This window comes from Nansenia antarctica (assembly GCF_963989245.1).
Source record: "Nansenia antarctica genome assembly, chromosome: 6".
NCBI lineage: Eukaryota > Metazoa > Chordata > Actinopteri > Argentiniformes > Microstomatidae > Nansenia > Nansenia antarctica.
Window position 1 is genome coordinate 34890021 of NC_137676.1, and position 23985 is coordinate 34914005.

Below are 23985 nucleotides of genomic sequence, written 5' to 3' on the forward strand. Positions count from 1 at the left end.
CACACACACACACACACACACACACACACACACACACACACACACACACACACACACACACACACACACACACAAAAAGATGATACATTACAATTATCTAAAAAATACTTTATTGTAATAATTGTACCTGATGGCATAGTCAAGTGGACATTTTTTATTGTGAAAAAAAACGTAATCGAGGAAGAACACAGGATTTTGATGATATGGCTCAAGTTTCCAAAACGATCCATTCCTCTTGTAAAATAGCATGCATTGGATGTTTAAAAATTGCATCAGTTACAAAACATTGTCATCTTTTTATAGACCAATACATTTCCCCCCCAAAATGTCCTCAATGGCTCTTTATTAGTCTATGGTCATAGTTACGGTATCGTCCCTCCATAATGAATCTCTGTTAGTGAGCCGAGTCTCTGTATATATGTAAACATAGGCACTCTCATATGACTGGCTGTTTGGCCTGGAGGCAAGGCCTGTGTGCAGTAGAGAGGCTTGTAGGCCCTCGGTGGGCTGTAACATTGGATCCAGCTCCTCCTCTTCTCCTCTCAGTGTCTCCACTACCAGCGTCTAGCAGCTCCTGACCCTCCTCCTGTCCTCTTCTCCTCTCAGTGTCTCCACTACCAGTGTCTAGCAGCTCCTGCCCTCCTCCTCTCCTCTTCTCCTCTCAGTGTCTCCACTACCAGCGTCTAGCAACTCCTGACCCTCCTCCTCTCCTCACCCCGTCTCCGACCTCTCTGGCGTCTCAGAACAGCCAGGCCCTCTTCATATTGCACATAAACCCCGTTCAAAACAATATGAATGATAAAAAATAAAAAATAAAACACAAGACGACACAAAATAAAACCTAACCTTCCTACCGTGTGATTGCCTACCAAGAGAGCGGGCGAGAAAGGAGACTAAATAGTGTTTTACAAAAGATAAAATGGCAACATATCAGACACCAGAAAGTCATGCTGTCTAAGTGCTCATGTCAGCACTAGAAACTCCCATTCTAACATGGGGGGGGGCATGTCCCTGTCCCCCCATATTTCTACGCCCGTGCCTTGCTCCTCCTTCCATCTATCTCTCGCTGGCCTAGACCTCGATGGTCCTGTTGACATGGCTTCCGCCTCCTCCGCCTCCTCCTCCTCCACCTCCACCTCCACCTCCACCTCCACCTCTCCTTCACTTTCACCTCCACCTCCTCCTCCTCGATGGTCTTGAAGTAAATGCAACTCTAACCCTGTTGACATGGCTTCCACCTCCTCCTCCTCCACCTCCACCTCCTCCTCGCTGGGCTAGACCTCGATGGTCTTGAAGTAGATGCGAGCGTAGATGGTGTCCAGCTGGCTGTGCAGGGCGTGGAAGGAGGGACGCTTGGAGGCTTCGGGCTTCCAGCAGTCCAGCATGATGTGGTAGATGTTGGGGGGACACCTGCTGGGGCAGGGCAGTCTGTAGCCGGACCCCAGGATCTCCAGAACCTCCTTATTACTCTTCCCTGTTGGGGGGGGGGGGGGAGGAGGGAGAAAAAAGACAGGAGATAGATTGAGAGAGGGGAGAGAGAGAGCGAGATTGAGAGAGAGAGGAGTGAGAAAAAAGTGGGGAGAGAGATTGAGAGAGGGGAGAGAGAGAGCGAGATTGAGAGAGAGAGGAGGGAGAAAAAAGTGGGGAGAGAGATTGAGAGAGGGGAGAGAGAGAGAGAAAGATTGAGAGAGAGAGAGGAGGGTGAAAAAAGATGGGAGTGAGAGAGAGATTGAGAGAGAATAAAGAGGGGAGAGAGATTGAGAGAGGGGAGAGAGAGAGGTTGAGAGAGAGAGAGGAGGGAGAAAGAGGATGGAGAGAGAGACAGAGAGAGAGAGACGAGAGAAGTGAAATAGAAAAAGTGCAGAGAGATGAATAACAGGACTATCTGAGACATACGAAACGCTTCCTCAAAGCGACCAGACACTTCCTGCCAGGAGGAGTGTCGGATGGCACCTGTGAGCGGAGACAAAGCTGTCTTTCTACAGAGAAGAGGAAATACGTCAAAATGTCACTGAGAGAGAGAGAGAGAGAGAGAGAGAAGCGTGGGCTGCCTTCGCCACGGTTGCCACCGTCGCCGCGGTTGCCACGTACCGTCGTACGGCATCTTCCCCCGTGACATCATCTCGTACAGCAGCACGCCGAAGGACCAGACGTCGGATTTGACGGAGAAGCGCTGGTAGAGAGCCGCCTCGGGGGCCGTCCACCGCACGGGGATCTTGGTGCTTCGGCTGGCCGTGTAGACGCTGTCCTGGAGGGGCCGACAGCACAGGGATGAGCAGGACACACACACACACGCAGATGCACACACGCAGGCACACACACATACACACACACACACACGCACGCACACACAAGCAGACGCAGTCACACACACACACACACACACACACACACACTCACACACAGTGACTCATGGCTCTGGCAGGCTGTAGATGACACAGCACCTGTTTTGTTTCTTCCCCCTTCATCATGCTCTCTGCACACACACACACACACACACACAGACAGACAGACACACTCACGCATTCGCACTCACAGACACACACACTCACACAGACACACAGATACACAGATACAGACACTCACAGACACACCACACACACACACACACACACTCACACTCACACTCACACTCACACTCACACTCGCGTGCACACTCACACCCTCACACACACACACCCTCACCCTCACACACACACCCTCACATACACACACACTCTCACACACAGACACACACACACACACACACACACACACACACACACACAGTGTCCGTGGTCCACCCTGACCTTGATGATGCGTGCCAGGCCGAAGTCGGCCACCTTGCAGACCAGGTCGTCCCCCACCAGGATGTTCCGGGCGGCCAGGTCCCTGTGGACGATGTGCCTGTCCTCCAGGTACGCCATGCCCTCGCCCACCTGGCTGCCCATGTAGATGAGGTGGGCCGACTTCAGCACCTGGCCCTCCGGAGCTGGGTAAGGGGGGGGGGGGGTGCAGGACAGAGGAAGGGGAGGTTAGGAGAGGTCACGTCATTCTACATTCTGGGGCGGCTGTGGCGCAGGAGGTAGAGCCGGCGTCTAATGATCGCAAGGTCGGCAGATCGGCGGTTCGAGCCCCGGCTCGGCTGGCCACATGTCAAAGTGTCCTTGGGCAAGACACTGAATCCCAAATTGCTCCCAGTGAGCGGGCCGGCCGGCGCCTTGCATGGCAGCTTGCCGCCATTGGTGTGTGTGTGTGAATGGGTGAATGAGAGGCGGTTGTAAAGCGCTTTGGATAAAGGCGCTATGTAAGTCAGTCTATTTACCATTTACAGTTGTCTGGACGTCCTGCTCCTTTCATAGTTTTTTTTAACCACACGACGCTCACATTTCTCAATACATTCTCAATACATTCTTCTTATTTCAAACACGACACTCCTACGTGACACAGTCTGATCATTTGGTGATCGGCAACCAATCAAAATGTTCAGACTTTTCTTTTTGAAACACGTGAAACTACGTTTCAACGTTGGGAATCACGACACAGACTCGCTAGTCGAGCCAAAATACTGCAACGCGATGGATAGGGTGATTAATCCCCACGGCGACCTAGTTAACTAGAACACTACTTTACATTGTCAGCAGGCTCACAAAACAAGCTGTGTTAGTTGACTAGCGATGTGTCGTTGATTTTCAACAACGCGGAAATGTATTCACATTTTTCGAAAGAAAAGTCTGATCATTACATCCGATCCTGACATGAGGACCAAAGCATTAGAATGTGTCACATATTTCCTCAACACATTCTTCTTATTTCAAACACATGACACATTTCAAACACATGACACTCATATTTCATCCGTTTCCACCAACCCTCTGGGGTTGGGACAGTACAGGGGGTGGGGGGGTTGGTTTAAAAGTGGTCAAGGTGGTCAGGAGTGGTCAAGGTGGTTAAAAGTGGTCATGGTGGTTAAAAGTGGTCAAGGTGGTTAGGAGCGGTCATGGTGGTTAAAAGTGGTCATGGTGGTTAGGAGTGATCAAGGTGGTTAGGAGTGGCAAAGTCACCAGTGAGCAGCACCCACTTCAGAATTTAGAGTACCGGCTTAAAGACTAGTTAAATGTAATTATGTTTGTTTGTTACTAATTTGTTCGTTTAATTTGTCACCTTTATAATTACATGCATAGAGTTTCCCATTTCTAAAACTGGTTTCAGCGACCAGGAAATGTAGTGATTCATCAGAAATCCCCATCAAAGGAATTGGAAGGAATTGATACAAGATCCGATAGTCTTCCTTGTGTTGTCACGCCAACAGTGTTTATCAACACCTCCCATCCATCTGACTCACTAGAGAGAGAATGCCTTCTAGAAGAGGTCACCAACACAGGACTTTAAACACCAGTAAACAACACAGATCTGACTAACGATACATTTGGAAACCTAGCAGTGAACTCACCTCTCTCCATTCTGAGTAAGTAAGACTATCTAGTAAGCTGGACTTCTGATAAGTTGATACCTGTCTTGTTATTAGTAATAGAGTAATAGCTGTCTGTTTTAAGACTATCTAGTTAAAGTTGGACTACTGATACCTGTCTGTTCATTAGTAATAGTGATTGTAATAGTAATAGGGTGATTGCTGTCTGTTTTAAGATTATCTAGTTAAGCTGTCTGTTTTCAAAACAAAGGCTTCAGAGTCATTCTAGTGAAACTACCCGTTTCGGTCCGGAAAGCTGACGCTATCTCAGCCTATGCATCTCTTATGGCCCTCAATTTCCTTGCTCTTACTGAAACCTGGATCACACCAGAAAACACAGCTACACCAGCAGCCCTCTCTGGCGCCTACTCCTTTTCTCATTCCCCTAGACCCTCTGTTCGAGGGGGAGGCACAGGACTCCTCATCTCGCCCAAGTGGTCACATACTGTCCTTCCCCTGGCACACCTGTCTATATCCTCCTTTGAATTTCATGCTGCTTTTGTCTCCTCCCCGGTCAAACTCCACATTGTTGTCATCTATCGCCCCCCAGGCCAGCTCGGTGACTTCCTAGGCGAGATGGATGGCCTTCTCAGCTCCTTCCCTGATGATGGCACTCGTACTACTAGGTGACTTCAATTTCCAATCAGAGAAGCTTCTCTCATCCGGAGTACTTGACCTTCTCCTCTCCTTCGGCCTTACCCTGTCCCCCTCTCCTCCGACTCATAAGGCAGGCAATCAGCTCGACCTTGTCCTCACCAGATCTTCCCACACCTCCAAACTTACTGTTACCCCTCTTCCAGTTTCTGATCACCACTTTATATCCTTCTCCCTCCCCCTCAAAACCTCCTCCTCCCTGTCAGCCTCTAACCACTTAAGACCCTCTCGTCGTAACCTACGTACCCTGTCCCCCATCACCCTCTCTTCTTCTGTCCTATCCTCCCTACCCTCTGTTGAATCCTTCTCCCTTCTTTCCACTGATGCGGCATCCTCAACCCTCCTGTCCGCTCTCACCTCATCCTTCGACACCCTCTGTCCACTAACCTTGAAGCCAGCTCGATCCTCTCCTCGAGCTCCCTGGCTCTCTGAAACGCTACATGCTTGTAGACTCAAGCTCAGAGCAGCTGAGAGGAAATGGAGAAAAACTAGCCTTTCTGAAGACCTTATCCTCTATCACTCTCTCCTTTCCAACTACGCCTCCTCGGCATCAGCTGCTAAAGCATCCTACTATCATTCTAAAATACATTCTTCTGCCTCTAATCCTAGAAAACTGTTCTCCACTTTCTCTTCACTCCTTAATCCACCTCCTCCCCCTCCTCCTTCCTCCCTGTCCGCCGATGACTTTGTCACCTACTTTGAAAAAAAGGTGGACGACATCAGCAGCACCTTTTCCCCCCCACCTCTCCCTCCTCCTACTAACGATGCTAACACCCCTTCCAAACTCTCTCCTCGACACTCGGTCTCGGGCTTGTCATCTTTTTCCCCCCTCTCCCCTGATGAGACTCTCACACTTATCACATCAAAGCGGGCAACCACATGCCCTCTTGATCCCATCTCCAATCCATTTCCACCGACATCCTTCCTTACCTTACCACCCTAATCAACTCCTCCCTATCCACAGGATCTGTCCCAGCGGCCTTCAAAATAGCCAGAGTCAAGCCCCTCCTCAAGAAACCTACCCTTGACCCTTCATCTGTCCACAATTACAGACCTGTATCCCTTCTCTCCTTCCCTTCCAAAACCCTTGAACGCGCGGCATCTAAACAACTGACTGACTATCTCCGGAAGATGGAACACTTAGACCCCCACCAATCCGGCTTCAAGGCTGGGCACTCCACTGAGACTGCGCTCCTTGCTGTCACAGAAGCCCTCCACTCTGCCCAAGCTTCCTCCCTCTCCTCTGTTCTCATTCTCCTTGACCTGTCTGCTGCCTTCGACACAGTCAATCACCAGATCCTTCTCTCCATCCTCTCAGAACTGGGCATCTCTGGCACCGCACACTCCTGGTTTTCTTCCTACCTGGCGGGCCGCTCCTACCAGGTGACCTGGAGAGAATCGCTGTCTTCTCCACGAACCCTCTCCACTGGGGTACCCCAGGGTTCTGTTCTAGGGCCCCTACTTTTCTCTCTCTACACCAAGTCTCTTGGCTCGGTAATCTCTTCACATGGGCTCTCCTACCACAGCTACGCAGACGACACTCAACTCTTCCTGTCCTTTCCCCCGTCTGATGTACACGTGGCAACCCGTATCTCTGCATGTTTCACTGACATTTCAACTTGGATGGCTGACCACCATCTCAAGCTCAATCTTAACAAGACCGAGCTCCTCTTCATCCCCGGGAAAGCCTGCCCTCTCCAAGACTTCTCTATCACAGTGGAGAACTCTACTGTAACCCCCTCCCTGACAGCCAAGAATCTTGGAGTGATCCTGGATAACCGACTATCCTGTGCGGAAAACATTGCAGCAACGGCTCGCTCCTGCAGATTCTTCCTCTACAACATCAGAAGGATACGACCATTCCTTACCAGAGAGGCAGCGCAACTCTTGACCCAGGCACTGGTCATCTCCCGCCTGGATTACTGCAACGTACTCTTGGCTGGTCTCCCCGCCTACGCCATTAGACCTCTGCAGCTCATCCAGAACGCTGCTGCACGTCTGGTATTCAACCTCCCCAAATACTCTCATGTCACCCCTCTCCTTCGCACCCTGCACTGGCTCCCGGTAGCAGCTCGCATCCGATTCAAGACCCTGGTGCTTGCATATCAGGCAGCTAAAGGGACAGCCCCTGCCTACCTAAAGGAAATGGTAACCCCCCAAACTCCAGCCCGCTCACTCCGCTCCTCCACCTCGGCTGGCCGACTGGCCCCACCACCTCTGCACAGCAGTCGTGCTGCCCGATCACGTCTCTTCACAACTCTGGCTCCCCGCTGGTGGAATGAGCTCCCCACGGCTGTCAGAACGGCAGAGTCACTACCCATCTTCCGTCGTAGACTGAAGACCCACCTCTTCAGGTTACACCTTAACTGCTCCTCCTGAGACATCTTCTGCCCCTCAGCACTATGTCTCCTAAAAACGTCCGCTTTCCCCTCTACTGTGTCCCTAAGAACTTCTATCGCCCCCTTTGTACTGCTTCTCTGTTCCTCCAGTATAAAAAAAAAAAAAAAAAAAAAAAGTTTTAGAAAAAGGTGGTAGAAGAAGGTTTCTCCTTCTATCAGTGGCCCCGGGCCTGAGCTAGATTACTCTTCCTGCCACGAATGGTGGACTGATGATTCACATGCTTAGCATCCAAATGTATTGATTGTAAGTCGCTTTGGAATAAGGCGTCTGCTAAATGCCAAAATGTAATGTAAATGTAAATGTCTGTGTGTCTGTGTGTACGTGCGTCTGTGTCTGTGTGTGTCCGAGTCTGTGGGTGTGTGTGCATGTCTACTAAAGTGATAAAGCCCCAGTATGAGCCTGGGCAGAGAGCAGTGTTAGTAGTAGCAGTAGGTGGGAGGGAGGGAGGGAGGGAGGGTCTCACTCACAGCCCAGGTAGGCCTTCAGGCTGCCTTTGGTCATCAGCTCAGTGACGATGTAGACGGGCTCCCCTCTGGAACACAGGGCCAGCAGCTGGATCAGCTTGGGGTGGTGAAGGTTCTTCAACGCCTGGACCTCCTTCACAAACTCATCCTGCTTCGTGTCCTCTAGAGGGGGGAGAGGAGAAGAGAGAGGGGGTTTACGGTGTGTGTGTGTGTGTGTGTGTGTGTGTGTGTGTGTAGGTGTGTATGTCTAGGTTTGTGTGAGTGTGTGAGTGTGTGTGTGTGAGTGTGTTACTGGACGTGTGTGTCTTTTTCCAATGATGACTCATTTCTGCCACCCACAACACACAGTGATGAGGCATGTCAAACTGACACTCAGGAAGTACAGGATCCTCAGGTCCTCAGGATCCTCAGGTCCTGTACCAGCAGGCTCCAGAACAGCTTCTTTCACAGAGCTGTCACTCTTATAAACACCCGCCCTCACTATTTAAATCACTATATTCCAATCTAATACACTGAATACAAATATAAACTCAACACTTTTTCTATGTACACAAAAGGCCTATTTCTCTTATTTCGCTCTAACAGATTTCTTTAAATCCATGTTAGTGAGCACTTGACCTTTGCCGAGATAATCCATACACCTGACAGGTGAGGCATATCAAGATGCTGATTAGACAGCATGATTATTAAACAGGCGTGCCCCTTGGCTGGTCACAATAAAAGTGTGATTTTATCACACAGCACAATGCCACAGATGTCGCAAGTTTTGAGGGAACGTGCAATTGGCAGGAATGACCACGCTACGGACAGGTGCATTTTATTGATGGCGTTTTGAATCCACAGAGATACCGTGACCAGATCCTGAGGTCCATTGTTGTGCATGATAACGCACGGCCCCATGTTGCAAGGATCTGTACACAATTCCTGGAAGCTGAAAACATCCCAGTTCTTGCATGGCTGCATACTCACCGGACATGTCACCCGTTGAGGAGCATGTTTGGCACGCTGTGGATCGGTGCGTACGACAGCGTGTTCCAGTTCCTGCCAATATCCAGCAACTTCGCACAGCCATGGAAGAGGAGTGGACCAACATTCCACAGGCCACAATCAAAAACCTGATCAACTCTATGCGAAGGATGTGTGTTGCACTGCGTGAGGCAAATGGTGGTCACACCAGATACTGACTGTTTCTTTGACCCCCCCCCCCCTATCTGTGAAATCCATAGTTCAGTGCCTAATAAATGTCTCTTTTCAAGATAAAACTGCACATTTTAGAATGGCCTTTTATTGTGACGAGCCTAAGGTACATCTGTGCAATAATCATGCTGTCTAATCAGCATCTGGATACGCCACACCTGTCAGGTGGATGGATTATCTTGGCAAAGGAGAAGTGCTCACTAACACAGATTTAAACACATTTGTGAACAACATTTTAGAGAAATAGGCCACAGAAAAAAGTCTTAGATCTTTGATTTTCAACTAGTGAAACATTGGAGCAAAATCAAGTGTTCTGTTTATACTGTTCAGTGTACGTCAACCCTGCGAGGGAGAAACGGGAAGAGGGTTGCAGAGGGGTTGTACTGGGCAAGCCCCGTGATTCAGAGGGAGTTTTCTTCCCTTCCCTCCCCTCCTCTCCTCTCTGACCGACAGACAGACAGACTGTTGTCTGTGGTGAGAAACCGGCACCCAAGAGGCCATGTTGGGTCAGGGACATGTGGTTTCCTCCAGCGGGTTCTGGTAAAGGGGTTGTAGAGGGCAGGCCCTGTGATTCAGAGGGAGTTTCCACTCCCCCCCCCTCCCCTCCCCTCCCCTCCCCTCCCCTCCCTGACCCAATGTCCACACTCTAAGCTTCGTATTGGTCTTTGTCTATCTTTAGTTTCAGTTTAGAGTTGTATTGAGTTGTTTAGAGTTCTATTGACCCCCACATAAAGAGATAAAGGCAGATAGAACATGATAATAATAATAATAATAATAATAACTTAGATTTATATAGCGCCTTTCTCAAACCCAAGGACGCTTAAAGATAAGGATAATGATAAGATAAGGAACCCAGTGACATTTCCAGGAGCCGAGAGAACACTGCAGGGTCAGGGGTCAGGGGCATGCTCAGTCAGCGCTCACCTTGTTTCAGTGTCTTGATGGCCACCCGCTGAGTCTGGTTCTGATTGGTCCACACGGCCTCCCACACCTCTCCGAACTGTCCCTCTCCCAGCTTCCTGTGCATCTTGAACTCCTCCCGCGGCCGTTCCCAGGGTTCCATGTCGAACAGCTCTCTCTGTGGGCGGCAGGGCGCAATTACAGCCTGACACCACCACACTAAACTGTAGTAGCCACTGGGGGGTTGGAGCAGATGGGGAAATGTTGTACAACGCTTTCATGGAAATTAATTTTGTGATTACATTTACATCTGTGTATCTGTGTGTGTGTGTGTGTGTGTGTGTGTGTGTGTGTGTGTGTGTGTGTGTGTGTGCGTGCGTTGAAATGGCTTCTAAAAAAAATGAAATCTTATCTAAGGTTGAATTCATTACAAGAACAGACATTTATAAGGCACATTTATTATTCCCACTGGTTCATAAACATAATCAAGTGCCACGTAACAACACGTAGTGCATCAAGAAATGATCAAACACAAAATATCAAACAAAGGAAAAAAAAGATACAGGAAATGTCACGTTTCAAGTGCTCAACACAGAGATGGACATAAAACAACGGCAGGACTTAGTGTTGGAGCTTTGGAGTGGCTCCTGCTGCATACAGCAGTAGAACAGGTACAACAGTACAGACTGACAGTTGTGTCAAAGCCGCTAACTAAAGAGCTCTTTCACCCTGAGGATTGAAGACCTGCTTGTCTTTGTTTGACCTTCTCACTGACACCTCTCTTCACCAAAGTGGAAAACATGGAGGACAGAAATGATACTGGATCTAAGGAAATCGACAGTCACTACAGTCTAAAAAACATCACAATAGTAACCGCTATAAAACATAAATAAACATGCTATAAAAATGCTACAAATTGTGAAATGAAAGAGTTGAGAGAGAAGAGAAGCCAGTGGCAGAGGGCAAGTGTGTGTGTGTGTGTGTGTGTGTGTGTGTGTGTGTGTGTGTATCTGTGGGGCTATCCACGGTCTCTGATTGGGTGTCAGCGTCTCCGCTGGAAAGGAAGAGAGAAGAAGTCTCAAATCACGGAGAGGCCTTAAAAACAGCCCAATCACTGAAACTACAACTGCTCTATTCTGCACTGACATCAAATCAACATCAATGTTGTCCTGAATTATGACTTAAGTTTGTTTTTCCAGGAATGTGTGGGGCAAAAACTCTGGATAATTGATAGATGGTACCCAAGAAAATGTGTGTGTGTGTGTGTGTGTGTGTGTGTGTGTGTGTGTGTGTGCATGAAAGACAAGAGAGAGAGAGAGAGAGAGTGTGTGTGTGTGTGTGTGTGTGTGTGTGTGTGTGTGTGTGTGTGTGTGTGTGTGCGCGCGGTCTGAGCAGCATACACACCTGTTGTGCGCATGGCTCGCCCAGAGGCACTCCTAGACTCCTGGAGTTCTTCTGGTAGTACTGGATCAGCTCCCCGAGGGTGGCAAAGGAAATCTTCTCTGACACAAAGTAGGCTCCGATCGATGAGCGCTGGATTCGGAAGTGAAAGATACTCCCTTCGTTCCTGGCTGCGGGGGGGGGCAGGGGGGGGGAGAGGACAAACATGATTTGGATCTGAATTACCCCCTCGAGAGTGATGATTACAATTTTATTGGACGGAATTGAATTGCCTACAATTTTATTTAACGGAACTGCCTTCATGTCGGACTATCTCCGACACAGACACGTCCACATGGACAACGAGACAGGCATCGACTTGCACGTCGCTCACTCTTATTGATTGGATGAAGGAGGCTCGCGGCAGCAGAAACAAAGTACTTTTTCGCCGCCCACTGGTGAAAGGGGATCGTCAATCATTCGTTTGGCCATCGAAATTGGACTTTCACATGTTGCCAAGTGTGACTCATGCAGATTGGAAATCTTTCAGAGGCGTTAAGAACTAAGTTGTCTTAATAAAAGTCATCCGCTAAAAAGTTGACAAATGACACAACGTACAGAGGGCGGGAGAGGGGGTTTGCAAGACTTTTTCTTGACAACACAGCAAAGTTCCCGTGAAACTTTAGCTTTTTCATCATACCCTCCATAATGAGAATTAATGGGGAAAAAAGGAGAACTGTGTCTAGACGCTGTATGACTATGGTACACTGTATGACTCCGGTACACTGTATGACTCTGGTACACTGTATGACTATGGTACACTGTTGAGGGGAACTTGTTGGGAATCAAACAAAGAAAAAGATTGAGGGAGGGAGACAGAGGGAGGAGGGATGGAGTGAGACAGGGAGAGGAGGGATGGAGTGAGACAGAGGGAGGAGGGATGGAGTGAGACAGAGAGAGGAGGGATGGAGTGAGACAGAGAAAGGAGGGATGGTGTGAGACAGGGAGAGGAGGAATGGAGGGAGACAGAGGGAGGAGGGATGGAGGGAGACAGAGTGAGTGTAATGATGGTTCTCTGATGATTGATTGATGGGTGGTGGCCGAGATCAGTGGTAGCCTAAAGTAATTAAAGATTGGCTCAAGATAGACAATTAAGATACAAGTTTATTCACGACGTCGGGTGAGTCCTCAGCATTGAGAACGCATGCGGACAAGTTCTATACATTGCCTCTATTAGGCGCTAACTGCTGATCAAGTAAACAGCTGTCTATCACAAATCACAACATTGACATGGCTCCGTTAAGTCTGTTTGCCCACAAGGAAGATGCATGTTTAACTCTGCCCCCATCCCATAAGGAGTTGATTGCCATGGTAACACAGTTACCTGACCCTGGTCCGTCCTCAGTATACTTGATGACCCCTTGACCCATGTTCTATACTGGTCACCAGTCAGAGAGAGTGAGGCAAGCCTGAGTGCTTGACAGTTTTAGATGGCACAGCTTGATCATGATTGAAGTTTATACAGAGTATTTAAAGTGTACACTGAAAACACATCTCTCTTAATGAGAGAGACAGAGACAGTGAGCCAGGAGACAGACAGAGGGGAGAGAGTGAGACAGGAGACAAAGGGAGGGAGCGAGGGATCGAGGGAGGGAGTGAGAGGAAGGAGGAGAGGAAGTGATGTGACTACCTGAGATGGTGTATTCATCACTGTGACTCTCGCTGATGCGGACCAGGAAAGACCCGTCCTGGTTCTGGGAGGCCAGCAGCAGCTTCTCAGCCTTCAGGCGGTTGATGTTGCCATAGTACCACCTCGACACACAGACAGACAGACAGATGGATGCATGGATAGACGGACGGACAGAACGGGGAAAAGAGACAGATAGGCAGAGAGAGAAGCACACGCGCATGCATGCACACGCATGCGCACGCACGCACGCACGCACGCACGCACACACACACACACACACACACACACACACACACACACACAGACACACAGACACACAGACACACAGACATAGACACACACACACACACACACACACACACGGCAGGCTGGCGAGATTCAATGAGCATGATGGCATACATTAGGGGATATTGTACATCCAAATTCTGATCCCAAAATCTTTTGTTCTCTAGATCAAAAAATGCATTGATTTAATCTCATACTCTATTCTCAAATATAACTGCTGAGAGTAAACATTGTAGAAGGTCTACGTCTTTTGTATTCTTAATCCGCGCCACTATTGACTCTTAATTGTCACATGTGGGTGCGCCTTGTGCGCAATCGCTTATTTGGCAGATTTCCATGACGCTCAGGTTTCACTGAAACTGTCAGCAAGGTTGGAGGTGAGGTTGTATCCTACATTCTGTAAAGTTTTGTGTCCAAGTCCAAGCTATTGTTGGTCTAACGAGACCAATAGCTTGATTGAGTTGGTAGGCTAGTCTATCTAACGGTGCCTTTTGAGTAAAGAACTTAAACGATAAAGTGTAAACGATAGCACACAGAAACTTAATACAGGGGTAGGCCTATTGTCACTGACTACAATGTGCAGCATTATGAAGGGAGGGGTGGAGCAGTGTCACTTGTTTCTGTCCCAACACCACCCATACAGCAGGTGGAACTTGGTGGATCTGCTTAAACTACCTAAACGATGGAAATCGATCACGATAAAAAACAAAACAAAGAAAAAAACATGTTTGGTGGCTACCGAAATGTAAATGAACACTTGATAACATTTATTGATCACCTTTTTTAGTTGGTCCTTTCTATTCACATCACACTATTTTGGGGGACAATATCACGTCCAGAGTGAATGGAAATCATGACAACTCTGCCGCATTGAGAAAAGCGTTACAATGAATTAAACCATTATTGTGTCAGCCTGGATTCACACACGGGAGTCAGAAGCGCTACTCACTTGTGATTAGCAAATTCGTCCTGTAGAATGGCCACATAGTTAGCCGGGACCAGACCGGACTCCAGTGAGCCGGTAAGTTTCTTGGCCAGTACATAATCTCCCCTCTTCTCTATGACCGACAGCTTGTCCCCCTCCTTCACTGTCAGCTCCTCTTCGCTCCGGGCTTCGAAGTCGAACAGAGCCGCATAGAGCTGGGTGGGCTTCCTCCTGGGGGCCGGGGCGCGGAGGACGTCACCTGAGACGGTGCGGATCTCTGCAGGACGGGAGATGTTCGGGTAGTGGAACTCGGGCCATATACAGTTCCATAAGCAGCTGAAACACGGCATGCACCTGCGACAGCAGCCCTCCATCCCCAGCCAGTCGCCGCGCCGAGGGATCCAGGTTAATGTGAGGGGGGGCAGACACCCACCACAATAACGACACAGCGAAAACAGGCTGATTCGGTTAGAGCAAAAGGGCCTGTACAGTTTCGAGACGGCTACGAGCTATCCCTTTTCCACCCTCACAGCAAACATTGTGCACCGACAGCAATAGTTGGCCGGATTATCAAGAGAAACCGGTTTAGTGTTGAGATGGGAGCATGGATACTAAGGCTGCGACGCCGATGGTTGTGGGAATGCGGAAGCGACATTGTCGGAAGGCGGAGGGAGGATGGTGCCTCTGTGCCCAATTCTGCCCTCGTTTATTCTCGATCACTAGGCTCCCCCAGAAAAGCCAAGACGATTATGCTCGTCTTCACGAGTTAACCAATACCAAGTCTCTGTCTGGAATGATGTTTTAGTCACTGCAAGTGGCAGGCTATTTGTTGAAACAGAATGCGCATTGCGCACAGTTGCGCACAGTTTTGGAGTCCTCGACATCCCCCGCTGTCCCAACACCTGGTCACCTGTCAGCCTGCTGTCGCCCGGGCTGTTAGAGAGTAAACACACCGGTGTTTATGTGTTCACCTATGTCCTTGACTCTGGCGCTTCCAAAACATAACTGTAATCCCTGAACAAAAGTTGTTTTTGGAGATGTAATTTACACCTTAAATTAAACCTTTAGGCGAATGAACGACAGCGGATTACATTTTCATTACTCCTTTTTAATGTATGTTCTTTTGCATATTTAATTTAGCTTTCAGTCAATAAATAACTCAACAATTTCATGAATAAAAAAACTGCTGCTGGCATCTTATAATGCGATGATTATGAGGGGTGTAGCTGGCAACATGGTGATATGATGATGGTGATGATGATGGAGGCTACACCAGAATTGCTGATCATAGTGTACATACATATGTAATATCATATTCAATCGAAACGTTGTGCAACAAAGAAGTCCTTCGTCTGTCATTGCTTTAGTTTGTTTTAGTCACCAGGAATGCCTGCTCTTCTTTCTCTGTGCACATCACGACCTTTATAATTCATAAACAATCCTTATTTCATGCATGACAAAAGACAAAGAAACATTATTTTCTGTTTGATAGATAGCACACTGTTTTATTAGTATATTTAGCTTTGTGACGTACAGCTTGGGAGGAAAACAAGTCACAATGTTAAGTTTGGAAACATGTTGACCTTAGCAGTGACGTCACACTGAAGAAAGCTTCATTTAAACATGTTTACCTTAGCAGTGACATCACACTGAAGAAAGCTTCATTTCAAATCATTGGTTTTTCCTTAATCAAAGTGATATGTTAGGTAAAATAACCACCCATGCTGTTTTGCATTAAACAAACAGAAATTGATTTGTTTTCCTTCTTTTTTTCTTTAAGTTGCTTCACATATATATTATCAACACTTTTCTAAAGAATTAAAATATTTAGCCACATGTACTGGAAAAAAAGGTATCCACTGTAATATATAACACAATAAATATAAAAAAAAGAATAATTATTTGATATAATTTATATGGTATCAAAGAGGGAAATGGGCCTTCAGTAAGATGTGTTAAAAAAGTGATGTCCTTTTCCTGAGGTTTTTTCATTCTGTCTGCAGTTAAGTTTTTTCTTGCTAAATATACTAATAGTGTAGAAACCCCTACAGATGGGTATGTCAATGGCTTATCATTCACTGAGACAAATTCTCCCATATTGGTTAGAGGTCATACCAAAGGTTTAGCCACAAGGAGCCACTGGTGTGTGTGTGTGTGTATATCAAGTATATCAGCTAAGAGTATTCCTTTAGCCTAGCACACAGCTCTTCCAGCAACAACCAGTTTCTTAATAAGTGTAAATAACAATTAACCATATCTAGACACAGTCCCATTTCCCTTCAATGTACACGGTATCAGATTAAATTAAAACAGGGTGGGGGGGAGGAGAGAAATGACTGAATTAAACATAACATAACAAAACAAAAAACGACAAAAAAAAGAAAGAATTGCAAAAATCTGTACATGTAAACATCACACTTCCACTGAGTCCAAAATCATGAGGAAAATCCAGTTTCACATTGGTATTAGGTACAAATCCAAACTGAAAACAAAAGACAATCAGCTTCAGGTACAGTAAGAGGGAAACAAACCTAAAAACAGAACCAAAGAATCTAAAGCACCACCAAATTAGAAAAGAAAAACAGACTAATGGTTGGAAAACCATTTTTGATTTGACTTAGTTAGCTGTACACTGCCCTGATAGAAAAATAAAAGGTAAGGTTATCTTTCTCCTCTCTTTTTTTTTTTTTTTTCTTGTTTTTTTTGTCGAGCTATAACATCTGACGAAATCAGATTTAAAGTTTTAAGTGTGTGTTCATTTGCGGGTTCCTGACCAGCACCACATCTCCTCTGCGCCTGCCCGGGACGTATCGTCTCCCTTGGGAGGGGGATACTTCAACATCTATGTGCTGTAGACTGAAAGGTACGATCAGTGATGAGGGGTTCACACCTTTCAAACCCACAGCGACATTGGCTTCTCTCAAACCACTGTCCCTCCAACCAAGACCTGCTGACACGACTAGGTGCTGACAGACTCCCGGGGAGAGAGACAGACAGTAGTCTGAAGGCTGTGTAGACTGACTGTTCTGTGCTTGGCACATTCTCTAGATGTCAAACCCTGATGGGCCCCAGTAGTAGAAGACTAACCATGACTCAGTCAACAGCATACAGTATATGACACTGATCTAAAGGTTAGGGACTGCCTCAAGCCTTCAGGGGGTAGTGGTTGTGTGTGTGTGTGTGTGTGTGTGTGTGTGTGTGTGCGCAGAAGAGGTCACCTCATCACTGAAGTGATGCTGGTCAGGTTGGTTGTTAAACTTGTTGACATCCTTGTTTGGAATGTACAGTATAGGCATACAGAGTTAACGTCACTTGAGATGTGTTGGAGTTGTACAAAATATTTTTTTGAAAAGACCACTTACTTGCACTACAAAATATATATAAAATAATAACATTAATAATAATAAAAATAGAAATCAGATAAAAATGTGTTGACAAGTGGGTCACCGTGAGTGCTCCACTGGCCTTGAGGAGTCAGACGTTTTGAGTAAGAATGCTCTGATTATGGCTAAAATACTCTTGTTGTGTCCAAGACGTACTGTATACAATAGCTGCACACAGGAAAAAGGAATGGAAATCAAACAGTGAGCAAATTACACCTTTCCAAGATTGTCTTCTGCCTTTTTTTTTTTTTTTTTACAGTTTGTTTTCTTAATGGACGTAGCGTAGCTTTCTGAGAGAAACTAACTACAGAGGAAAAAACCCAGAAGAGCTAACAGAACAGAGGACGGAGTACAGTATGTCGCGAGAGCCTCTTCACTAGAATAATCTCATCTCTTATCACTTCCTTTACAGTTACATTGAATTGTCCCTTGTCTATATATTACAAATGCATAACTATCAACAATCTTCTTTTTTTTTCTCCTCACAAAACCGTAGCAGAGGTTTGTGGCGTGTGACGTTTCAAAACTCAGCAGCGCTCGACAGTCATTTCTAAACCAGAGGTGGGACCCATCCATTGCTCTGAGGGATCCTGGGGGTTTGGGAGATACACAGAGAGACAACAAACCACTCTAGCGCCCCCGTCCTGTGAGATACATGTAAGACATAAGCAGATACTGTGTACAGTATATAATGGCCAAAGAACTGTGTACCCGTCTGGCAATCCGGTGAAACCTGCAGTGGCAAAGAAGGCAGTTTGAAGACTGATGAGGGAATACGACAGGCAAGTCCCTTCCCTGTTATGATCCCTGGGAATAAATAAAATTTGGCCTTATTTGGTAAGTGGAAATGGTACATTGGTATGTGCTGTAAGAAGAGTAGGATCCCAGGGCACAGGCAGAGCGATGGATGGATTTCCACACACACATGCACACACATTCACACACACACACACACACACACACACACACACACACACACACACACACACACAGGGACGAGGGCGATACTTCAAAGACGAGTCATGTCAAAGCCGTCACAGCCACGTCGAGAGTGAACACAGTGAGGCCGTGCCTCTTGACTGGTCATTTTTGCATATTTCTTTTGTGTTTGTGTCATTTCCTTTTTCTCTTCTTCTTCTTCACCGCTAAGCATCGTTCCAACCAAGAGCTTGCGTCTCCGACGTCTAATGACTAAATAACGAAAAAGACTTGTGACTTTCTACTTTCTGTTCATCTAACCAGCCGTCATATTTCATAAATGTAATATTTATAAAAATGTTTCCTTAAGGAATCAAATTCTACTCATTAAATGGAGTTGTGTTGGTGTTGTTGTTGACATTGCACATGTTCTGAGATGCAGGGCAGAGCGGAGTTTGTGGTTGAGCGGTGGGTAGAGAGTATACACCACACCTCCATGGCTTTTCTTGACACAAGGGTTCCCTGACCCTCCGGTAGTGGTGGTGCGTGTGTGGTATGTCTTACAAACCTGCACTATAGGGACTGGAGGGGGGCGTGGTGGGGTGTGGGGGGGGCACGTCTAGTAAGCCCTAGTCTTCAATAACACTGTGCTAGTCAAGGGGTCGGGGAAATGTAATGATTATCAACTGCATTGCAATACTCTGCCTCTTTCCTTTCCTTCCGTGGGGTCAGGACACACCTCACCAGTGCAAGATGGACGCCCTGAGTCGAGCCCTGAGTCGAGCCCGGGGAACGCCCGTCACAGATTTCCGTTGCTTCGGTGTGCAAAAGGGAGCAAATGACAGTGACCCAACAACAGAACCTCTCCAGGCCCTTTGCCCTCGCAAAGGAGGAGAGGAAACCTTTTGCATTTGTTTTGTTGTTGGCATTTCTTCTTTTTCTTTTTTTTTCATTCATTCTAAAAGGTGAAACACCTCCCAGACTTTTTTGACTGCACGTGTTTTTACAGTAAGACAGGTCCAGACTAGAGGAGCGCCCCCGTGTGGTTGGCTGACTGACAGAGGAGGAGGAGGAGGAAGGATAACGTCCATCCTGATACGTCTCCAGAGGTTCACACAGAGAGAGAGAGAGAGAGAGACAGAAAGAGAGAGAGAGAGAAAAGAAACAAAAGTTCACCGTAAAAATAACACAGCCCTATATGAAAAATAACAAACAGATCAACCAGAGTTCTCAGCAGAGAGGAAATCAACTGACGAGGAGATAGCTTGTTGTGTTTGGAAAGTGACCGATTTAAAAGTTCAGTCTTGTTTTATCTGTCCGGAATCTTTTTTCTTTATTTGTGGTTATTGTTGTTGTTGTTGTTGTTTTTGTTGTGGTTGTTGTTGTTGTTGTTGTGTTTTGTTTGAGGTGCTCTGGTTGTGCAGGAGGCTGGCGTCCTGCCTTGAGGTTACAGGTCTGTGGCGATAAAGGTCCGGTCCATAGCAGCAGCGTGGATTAATGGCCATCTCAAAGAGTCAAAAAGACAAAGACAATACAGGATCCTGCCCCAGTGGTCCAGAACCCGACTGGACTGGCCTGGACTGGACTAAGCTTGGGGTCAGAGGTCAGAGGGGGGGGTATAGGTCCAGAAGTCCAAAAGGAGGGAGTAGACAGGAATGCAGAACCAGACCCAGAGAGAGAGAGAGACAGAGGGGTTCATCGAGTGCTTTGGCAACCAGGTTGGGGCCGAACTACACAGGGATCAGAAGGTGTGTGTGTGTGTGTGTGAGGGCAGGGGGGGGGGGTCCCACAGGAGAAGTGGGAAAACAAAAGCCACCCCTCCCCCCGCCTCACCCCTCAACAGTCCACCGGTATCAGAGGAGAGGTCTGTCTGCCCCCGAAAATACACGTTCACCTCTGATGCTTTAACATTGTCGTCATGGCGATTGGATCATCAACATGGACTGAATATATATACAGTACACAAATAACTGGACAAACAAGACTTTCCTTCTTTTTTTTTTTTTTAAGATTAAATTTGAACTATAATACGTTTTTACAATATTTATTCTGGAATCTTCTTGAAATGCTTTTGCTTGGCGGTGTGGGTCTTTGATGAAAACATTGAACACATCAGGTAGTTTACTGGTGAATGTTATTTTTTTTTTGGGTGGGGGGGGTTAGGGGGGGGATTTCACCCAGTTGTGAATGAAGTACTAGAACATGTTGGTAGATCTGAGGTATTTCCATGTGTAAAAGATGGCGTCTCCATATGCATAAGTGAAGTGTCAGCTCTAGGTCTTTATCACTACGGGGGGAGTGAGGTCCGAAGAAGGGGAAAGTGCTTTAGGACACAGAGAGCTTATTTACAGCGAGCACAAAGTTGCCTCTCCTTTTCTTTTTCCTTATTTTCTTTTTTTTCATTTCATTTCTTTTTTTCATTTTTTTCTCCAGTACTTCTTCTCCCGTAGCCTCTGTCCAGAGTGGTTCAAAGTGTCTTCTCGTAGTTAGTGCTATCTTTTATCTTTTAGAGATCAGTGGCTTGGGGAGCAAAGAAACTGAAAAAACCTGACTTCTTAAAAAAAACAAAAACGAATATAATCTCAAATCGTCAAGTATTTGTCGTCAACAAACTTTTTGTTTGTTTGTTTGTACTAAATCAGGGAGTCTCATTTTCATTGTGACGTGGGGAGTGGCGTGGGTGAGGAGGGGGGGGGGGTCTGTCTATCCACTGAGCCTTCCTGTCACAGGAGGGCGCTCTCCTCACCACAGCGCCACAAACCCTGCAGTGTTTCTTCAGTGCTGCCCGCCCACCCTCCCGTCCTCCCACCCCTCTCCTCCCACTAAAGTACATACTGTAATCATCTCCACTCTCTCTCCTCTCCATCCCTTCTTCTCAGAAATCACAGCACTTCTCCAGAGCCATGGACGATAAGTGCTGCTCTGATTGGGATCTGTCCTCATCCCCTGCGCAGCTGGTCTTGCGGACGGACGGACAGACAGACAGACAGACAGACTCAGTGCCTCTCTCCCGGCACTAATATCCACTAAAACACACTGAGGGTTTGAGGTAAGAGGGGAGGGACAGCGGAGCCGCTCTCCCTCTCTCTCTCTGTCTCTCTCTCTCTCTCTCTCAGAGGTGGAGGAGAGAGAAGAGGAGGAGGAGGAGGAGGAGGCCTGGTTGGTGGGGGTTAGATCCGGTGGTGAGTGGGAGGAGAGCGGTCAGGCGGTCCAGTTCGATGGGAGAGAGACAGAGAGAGAGAAAGAGAGAGAAGTGGAAGAGGAGGAGAAGGAGGAGGAGGTGGTTTTTTTACGTGGCGTCTTCAGTTCTGCTGGAGGATCAGACTCTCCAGCTCGTCGGCCGAGCGGAGCAGGAAGGCGGCCGACTCGCGGTACCCAGCGATGAGCTGGCGCACGGCCGTGATCTCGGTGGGGCTGAGCTGCGTGGACGACGCGCCCCCCCCGCCCGCGCCTCCGCCTCCTCCTCCTCCTCCTCCCCCGCCACCCCCGCCCCCCGCCGTGCCCCCCCCGACGCTCCGCCCGTGGCTGTTGGAGCCGGACGAGGAGGAGGAGTTGGACGCCAGGGACTTCATGCTGAGGTCAGTAGGGCCTGAGGAGGAGACACAACGAAGTGGAGGAGGGTGGAGGGGGGTGGAGGGGGAGGGGGGGAGAGAGAGATGGAAGACAGGATGAAAAAAAACATGAAGAAGGAACGCTGCAAATGCAAATTCGAGTACCGGCCCGACCGTCTCTTTCGCTCGGCGATAAAGATTCAGATTTTCTTCTTCTTTTTTTTTTTTCTTTCTCCGACGCTCCGGGGAATGCGGGGGATAGCGGAGTGTTCCTCTCCTCGGAGCGCCGGAGAACTGGTCTGCTTCTACGCTGGGTCAGCCAGAGACCCCCAGTTAGAGAGGACCACTAGACAGACAGCTATCTGCCAAATAAAGAAGCATGCTTTCTTTCTCTCTCTCTCTCTCTCTCTCTCTCTGTCTTTCTCTCTCTGTCTCTGTCTCTCTCTCTCCCTCTCCCTCTCTCTCTCTCCCCCTCTCTCCCTCTCTCTCTTTCTCCCTCCATCTCTCTTCCTCTCTCTCCCCCCCCCTCTCTCTCTGTCTCTCTCTCTGTCTCTCTCTCCCTCCCTCTTTCCCTCTCTCTCTCTCTCTCTCTCCCTCTCTCTCTTTCTCCCTCCATCTCTCTTCCTCTCTCTCTCCCCCCCCCCTCTCCGTCTCTCTCCCCCCCTCTCTGTCTCTCCCTCTCTCTCCCTCTCTCTCCCTCTCTCTCTCTCTCTCTCTCCCCCTCTCTCTTCCTCTCTCTCTCTCTCTCTCTCTCTGTCTTTCGCTCCCTCCCTCCCTCCCTCCCTCACTCACCGTTGCTCTGAGCAGTGCCGGTTGTCAGGGAGACCGGGTGTTGCATACTGGCTACCAGGCCCCCGTAACCACGGTAACTGTAGTTGAGGCCTCCGTTGATGTAGAGCTGGTCCTGGGAGTAGGCCGAGGCAGCCAGGGAGTAGGCAGAATGGGCCAGGGACGCCGGCTCACGAGAACTGGGCTTGTCAAGTGCTATCTGGTCCTCCTGTGTGTGTGTGTGTGTGTGTGTGTGAGGGGGGGGGGAAGGGGGAGCAAGAGAGAGAGAGTGTGTTCAGTTCCACTGCTCTGTTATTAAAGGCATTATATAAATAGCGAGGTTATTACAATAACACACTTTGCCATGAGCTATTCGAAAGACACACATGATCCACCCACCTAAGGGAACATGTGAACACACACACACACACACACACAAACGCGCGCGGACATACACACACTCACCGAACACACACACACACACACACACACACACCGAAACACACCGAAACACACACACACACACACACACACACACACACACACACAAGGACATACACACACACTCGCCCGCATACACACACACACTGAAACACACACGTACGTGTGACTGGTAGACGTCCAGGCGCATCCTCTTGGCAGCCTTGCGCGTCTCGCTCTCGCAGGCGGCAGCCAGGATGTTCTCAGCCATGGCCGAGGTGAGGTGAGGTGGTGTGGGCCGCGTCTGGAGGGGGGCACAGACCCCCACCATCATCATCATCATCATCATCATAATCACCATCATCATCATCATCATCATCACCACCATCATCATCATCATCACCACCACCATCACTATCATCATCATCACCACACATTCATCATGACACACAGGGTGGCCATCTTTCAAGGGGTACAGCCTTTGCATGCGTTTAGACAACACCTTACTTTATAAACTCCTCAAAAAAAGTTCTGAAACGTTATTTCGGTCGATTATTGCTCCCCTTTAATAATACCAATTGGTATTTTATTTTATATTGT

The 23985-nt window shown here is 47.9% G+C and overlaps 2 protein-coding genes across 2 annotated transcripts in view; both read right to left on the minus strand.

Moving 5' to 3' along the window:
* Positions 1–1274: 1274 nt before the first annotated feature.
* On the minus strand, positions 1275–14719 carry srms (src-related kinase lacking C-terminal regulatory tyrosine and N-terminal myristylation sites; the record flags this gene model as incomplete). The annotated part of the gene is made up of 8 exons (XM_080535216.1): positions 1275–1474; positions 2092–2248; positions 2790–2971; positions 7972–8130; positions 10090–10243; positions 11470–11636; positions 13136–13257; positions 14370–14719. The coding sequence occupies 8 exons, from the start codon at positions 14717–14719 to the stop codon at positions 1275–1277; spliced, it is 1491 nt and encodes a 496-aa protein (XP_080391342.1).
* A 7229-nt stretch (positions 14720–21948) lies between these two features.
* nol4lb (nucleolar protein 4-like b) overlaps positions 21949–23985 on the minus strand; it is a gene marked incomplete at both ends in the record, with an annotated part of 55673 nt that continues 53636 nt past the window's right edge. Inside the window, 3 exons of the mRNA XM_080533378.1 lie at positions 21949–22235; positions 22990–23194; positions 23570–23689. Of these exons, the coding sequence (XP_080389504.1) occupies positions 21949–22235; positions 22990–23194; positions 23570–23689 (612 nt within the window). The remainder of the gene's footprint in view (positions 22236–22989; positions 23195–23569; positions 23690–23985) is intronic.